Source organism: Oncorhynchus gorbuscha, linkage group LG15 (assembly GCF_021184085.1).
Source record: "Oncorhynchus gorbuscha isolate QuinsamMale2020 ecotype Even-year linkage group LG15, OgorEven_v1.0, whole genome shotgun sequence".
NCBI lineage: Eukaryota > Metazoa > Chordata > Actinopteri > Salmoniformes > Salmonidae > Oncorhynchus > Oncorhynchus gorbuscha.
In genome coordinates, this window is record NC_060187.1 from 11,998,111 (window position 1) to 12,004,110 (window position 6,000).

Sequence of the window (6,000 nt, forward strand, 5' to 3'; positions counted from 1 at the left end):
CATAAATTGCTCTCTGTCAGTCCTCTCTAAGTGACCCAGTAACATTCTCCAGACCTCAATGCTCCTCACAACGTGTCAGTTGTTGGGAATTAATCAGAACTAGATCTAACTATGATGCCCTAACTGATCTGATGATCTAACTATTAATGGACAGTTAGTTGTGTTATTCATTGATGAGCTCCAAGTTCATAATAATAATATTAACTTTATTTGAATTGCGCTTTTCAATACAAGTGACAAAGTGCTTCACATCATCCAATAATTTAAAAAAGCACAAACAAATAAATAAATAGCGGCAGGGTAGACTAGTGGTTAGAGCGTTGGACTAGTAACCGGAAGGTTGCGAGTTCAAACCCCTGAGCTGACAAGGTACAAATCTGCCGTTCTGCCCCTGAACAGGCAGTTAACCCACTGTTCCCAGGCCGTCATCGAAAATAAGAATATGTTCTTAACTGACTTGTCTGGTTAAATAAAGGTTAAAAAAAAAAAAAAAAAAAAAACATGTTTTAAAAAAATATACAGGAGGAAGGACAATTAAAAAATATAGCTAATTCATTGGAATCACACATTAAAAGCATCTTTATAAAAGTGTGTCTTCAACAGGGATTTAAAAAGAGACACTGAATCTGCAAGCCTGATCTCCTCTGGCAGACCACTCCAAAGTCTAGGGGCTCTAATGGTACAGTAAATGCCTGATCTCCTCTGGCAGACCACTCCAAAGTCTAGGGGCTCTAATGGTACAGTAAATGCCTGGTCTCCTCTGGCAGACCACTCCAAAGTCTAGGGGCTCTAATGGTACAGTAAATGCCTGGTCTCCTCTGGCAGACCACTCCAAAGTCTAGGGGCTCTAATGGTACAGTAAATGCCTGATCTCCTCTGGCAGACCACTCCAAAGTCTAGGGGCTCTAATGGTACAGTAAATGCCTGGTCTCCTCTGGCAGACCACTCCAAAGTCTAGGGGCTCTAATGGTACAGTAAATGCCTGGTCTCCTCTGGCAGACCACTCCAAAGTCTAGGGGCTCTAATGGTACAGTAAATGCCTGATCTCCTCTGGCAGACCACTCCAAAGTCTAGGGGCTCTAATGGTACAGTAAATGCCTGGTCTCCTCTGGCAGACCACTCCAAAGTCTAGGGGCTCTAATGGTACAGTAAATGCCTGATCTCCTCTGGCAGACCACTCCAAAGTCTAGGGGCTCTAATGGTACAGTAAATGCCTGATCTCCTCTGGCAGACCACTCCAAAGTCTAGGGGCTCTAATGGTACAGTAAATGCCTGATCTCCTCTGGCAGACCACTCCAAAGTCTAGGGGCTCTAATGGTACAGTAAATGCCTGATCTCCTTTGGTTTTCAACCTAGACTTTGGACTGGTCAATACTGCCCTGCCAGAGGGTATCAGGCTGGGTCTTGGCTCATAGGGAGATATTGGATCGGAGAAATAAACCAAGCCTGACCTTAAAGGTGGGGCAACGACAACACACTCATACATAACTCTTTAGTTGTGGGTAGAAATCAGGGGACAGAAGTCATTCACTCTGTGTCTTTAACTGCAGCATTGTCATTTGTCATCAGCTTAAAGTTTGCAGGTCTTCCATTTACTGTTCATGAACCCTTTCTAACATTGATTTGTACGGCATTTAACCAAGATGACATTCTGGCAGTTTATTCTTTGTTTGTTTTCACTGATGCCACTGAGGCTAACTTCCTCCCCGTGCCCTGTTTCAGCTGATTGAAAATGCAGCGTACTCCTTTGAGCTGCTACTCTACAAGGCCAAAGAAAACAGCACAGACAATGTAGGCTCTGCCATGGAGAAGTCCAGGCACATGGTGCTCAAGGTAGCTTTTTATCCACCACTACACCTCTGTTTATTAAGAGGAACTCACTGAGACAAGCACGGATCAAAATACATGTTATATGCTAATTACCTGTGTGTGTGTGTTTCAGCAATATGATTACGACAGCAGCACAGTGAGGAAGAGGATCTTTCAGGAGGCCTTGGTGGAGATCACTCTACCTCATATTAAGAAGAACCTGGCCCCAACCTGCAAATCAGTCAGTCAATACACACACTGTACCCTTTACCATAACACACACACACACACACACAGCTATGTCTTACTATACTTGTGAGGACCAACAAATTGATTCCCATTCAAACTACAACTTTCCCTGATCCTAGTTGGTTTACTATTCTTGTGACAACTTTTGATATTCACAAGTATAGTAAACAATGCACACACACACACCTTTTCATCTTCTTAGTATCCTTAAAAGTCATGACTGTTTAAAAAATAACAACCCATGGAAATCATCGTCTCTGTGTCTTTAGGATCTGCAGGGTCTTGAACAGTTCATTGATGCAGACTATTCCAACTTCATCCATGTGGAGAATATCTATGAGGGCATTCTGCTGCAGAGTCTGGGCAAGGAAGTCAGCAAAGGTACAGAGTTATTATTTTATAAGACAATTATTACTTTCGTCTTACTCAAATATAAGGCATATTTCAGGCATTACCCTCTCTATTCACCTACATCACTGTTGTTGTTGTTAATATTGTTGTTGTCAATGTTAATATTGTTATCAATGATAATGTTGTTGCTGTTGTTAATGATGTTGTTCTTAATGATGTTGTTGTTGTTGTTCTTAATGATGTTGTTGTTAATGTTGTTCTTAATGATGTTGTTGTTGTCAATGTTAATGTTGTTAATATTGTTGTTGTTGTTAAAATTGTTGTTGTTGTTAATGTTGTTGTCATTTATGTTGTTGTTAATGATGTTGTTGTTTGTGTTGTTGTTGTTGTTCATGTTGTTGTTGTTAATGAAGTTGTTGTTAATGAAGTTGTTGTTCATGTAGTTAATGTTGTTGTTGTTAATGAAGTTGTTGTTAATGTAGTTAATGTTGTTGTTGTTAATGAAGTTGTTGTTAATGATGTTGTTGTTCATGTAGTTAATGTTGTTGTTGTTAATGAAGTTGTTGTTAATGAAGTTATTGTTCATGTAGTTAATGTTGTTGTTGTTCATTTTGATGTTGTTAATGTTGCTGTTGTGAATGTTACATTTACATTTAAGTCATTTAGCAAATGTTGTTCATGATGTTGTCGTTAATGTTGTTGTTAATGTCGTTAATGATGTTGATGTTGTTAATGTTGTTGTTTTTAATGATGTTGTTGTTGTTATTGAAGTTGTTGTTCTTGTTGTTAATGATGTTGTTAATGTTGTTGTTAATGATGTTGTTGTTAAAGTCATTTATGATGTTGATGTTGTTAATGATGTTGATGTTGTTCTTGTTGTTAATGATGTTGTTAATGTTGTTGTTAATGATGTTGTTGTTAATGTCATTTATGATGTTGATGTTGTTCTTGTTGTTAATGATGTTGTTAATGTTGTTGTTAATGATGTTGTTGTTAAAGTCATTTATGATGTTGATGTTGTTAATGATGTTGATGTTGTTCTTGTTGTTAATGATGTTGTTAATGTTGTTGTTAATGATGTTGTTGTTAAAGTCATTTATGATGTTGATGTTGTTAATGATGTTGATGTTGTTAATGATGTTGTTAATGAAGTTGTTGTTCTTGTTGTTAATGTTGTTGTTGTTAATATTGTTACCTAAACCTCTATCTATTTTGATCTGCAGTGGTGAAGGACGCAGCCAGCCTAAAGAAACACAACCTGTTCACAGACAGCAGGGACCCCCTGAGCCAGACCAGCCGCTCCAGTCTCCCCTCCATCCCATCCACCCCCAGCAGCCCAGCCAGGGTGCCGTTCTCCCCCACACATCTCCAGACCTCTACCTTCATCCAGACCCAGCCTGAGACCCAGCCACAGGCTGAGGTACCAGCACCAGCTAAGCCTGTCTCTCCTGACCTGAGCAACGGTCTGGCGCTCGTTGGGGGTGCACAGGGGGACCCCCCAAGTGCCGTGTTGAAGGCAGAGCAGAACAAGGTGGAGGCGGTGTCAGGGGCCACAGTAGAGTTTGAGGCCGTGGGGGCCAGTATTGCACCTGCTGTTGCAGCTCCAGTGGAGAAGCTAGTCAAGGTGGAGAACACAGTCAGTACACATGAGACACCTGTAGTGGCTGAGACAAAAACGGAGGACATGTCTGAACCAACTGAAACAGCTCAAGTGGATACCCCTGTCCTAACTGAGACAGAGAAAATGCCCACCCCTGGAGATGCTGCGGAGGTGGAGAAGACAGTAGTAACGGGCGTACTAACTACAGTAGCACAAAGCGAAGCCCCTTCTCCTAGTCCGGTCCCTGACCCTTCCCCTGTCCCTGTTTGTGTTGTCAAGCCTGTAGCGGTCATTGACCCTATAGCTGTTGAAGACTTAGTAGCAGAGCACATGGCTTCACTCACAATCACCACTACTGAGACAGCGGCTGAGACAGAGGCTGAGAGTGAAAGTGGTCCTCCTAACAGTGACCCAGTAGCGGCCTCTAGTGGTGAGCAGCCTGTAACTGCGCCACCAGAGTCCAAGGATGTGCCAGCCTCATCCTCCGCTATCCCAGATGATGGAGATGATACAGAGAGCGAGTCTGCCCCCTCCGACATCGAGATCCCTGGTGATGATGATGTCACGAGAGCAGCAGCCCCCACTGATAAGGTCAAAGTGTCACAGAGCAATGGAGTGGAGTGTAGCATTTCTGTGACCTCTAACCTTGCAGTAAAGGTCAGCGTGGGTGAAACACCAGTCGGTATCGACACCAAGCCCCCTGTAGAAGTATCAGAGGGTAACTCCGTTCCCCCTAGCGACGCCCCGGTCTCTGAAGCAACAGGAGGCGTTAACGGAGAAGCTAGCGTTGAAGTCACTGCTGGTGCTTATTCTACCGTAGCATCAGCAACCAATTTGAATGTAGTCCCTCCACAGCCCCAGCCAGACTCCCAGGCCACCCTCGCTGCTGAACCCACCAAAGAAGCCCTCCAGGCTGTGGAGCCCGCTGAGCCTGCTCCCCGGGCCGTGGACTGTGTGAAAGAGATCCGGGACCTGGTGGTGGCGGTGTTTGAAGTGGAGGAGGTAATCTAGCGCTACCCATATGAGGGAGGGGTGGCCAGTGAGGTGCCTGATATCACACAGAGAATAAATGAAGACAAGGACCCCATTCTTTAAATCACTGCAATTGTGAGCAGTATGAAAATGTTATAGACTATAACCTCGCCGTTGTCGAACCCAAACACTATATTGACTGAGGTCACCCTCACCATCAAGTACAAACATTGAACTGTTGCACAAGCATAAAACTGCACGCTTCCATAAAATCTCAGTGGTAAAATATGAATATATACAATTGTGTTTATGAGAAGATTAATGTCGTGAGATATGGGCATAAATAGAATATCAAGTTAGGGACCAAGAAAAAGCCAATTCATTTGGTACACATCAAATTGACTATTGCAATTGTGTGTAACTATCTCCACTTGTCATTATGTTTAAAAAAATATATATCTTCTATGTCCCTACATATGAATATGCATAGATTCAAGATGATTCAGTCACCGTTTGTGTTACATTTTAAAGTCAACAGCACTGCCATATATTGAATGGGTCTGAGTAACAATGGGAGGGTTCTACATATGGAGGAAGATGTTCTATTCTGTGTGCTTTGACTTGCTGAAGGATTTTTCTCATCAGTTAATATAGAGGGTTATGCATGCTCATACTCAATCACCAGCTAGTCCACCAAGATACCACTAGATGAGGTTCTACGGTTCTTTCCTCATGTCTACTGCATGCTCATACTCAATCACCAGCTAGTCCACCAAGTTACCCCTAGATGAGGTTCTATGGTTCTAGTCTACAAAAACAAGACAGCCGTCCATTGCTGTTGGGAAAATACATAAAATAACCCTTTTATTTGACCATAAAACAAATACAACACATTTACTGTGTTTGTCTTCCATTAGAACTGAAGGTTGAATAGTTGTGCTCATGGTGCACACAACTAGCTGAAAACAATCAATTCAACCACATTCATAAGCAATTAACTGTTACAATCAGAGTCCGTT

The 6,000-nt window shown here is 42.3% G+C and overlaps 2 protein-coding genes across 3 annotated transcripts in view; one reads left to right on the forward strand and one right to left on the reverse strand.

Moving 5' to 3' along the window:
- The window catches only part of niban1a (niban apoptosis regulator 1a), a 28,281-nt gene extending 22,407 nt beyond the window's left edge, over positions 1-5,874 (forward strand). For both annotated transcript variants that reach the window (XM_046300135.1, XM_046300136.1), the window contains exons 11-14: positions 1,723-1,833; positions 1,943-2,050; positions 2,328-2,439; positions 3,633-5,874. In XM_046300135.1, coding sequence (XP_046156091.1) covers positions 1,723-1,833; positions 1,943-2,050; positions 2,328-2,439; positions 3,633-5,020 — 1,719 coding nt within the window. In that variant the 3' untranslated portion in view covers positions 5,021-5,874. The remainder of the gene's footprint in view (positions 1-1,722; positions 1,834-1,942; positions 2,051-2,327; positions 2,440-3,632) is intronic.
- The window catches only part of kifap3a (kinesin-associated protein 3a), a 55,951-nt gene continuing 50,515 nt past the window's right edge, over positions 565-6,000 (reverse strand). The window contains exon 21 of the mRNA XM_046300139.1: positions 565-2,417. The gene's annotated coding sequence lies outside the window, so the exon portion shown is untranslated. The remainder of the gene's footprint in view (positions 2,418-6,000) is intronic.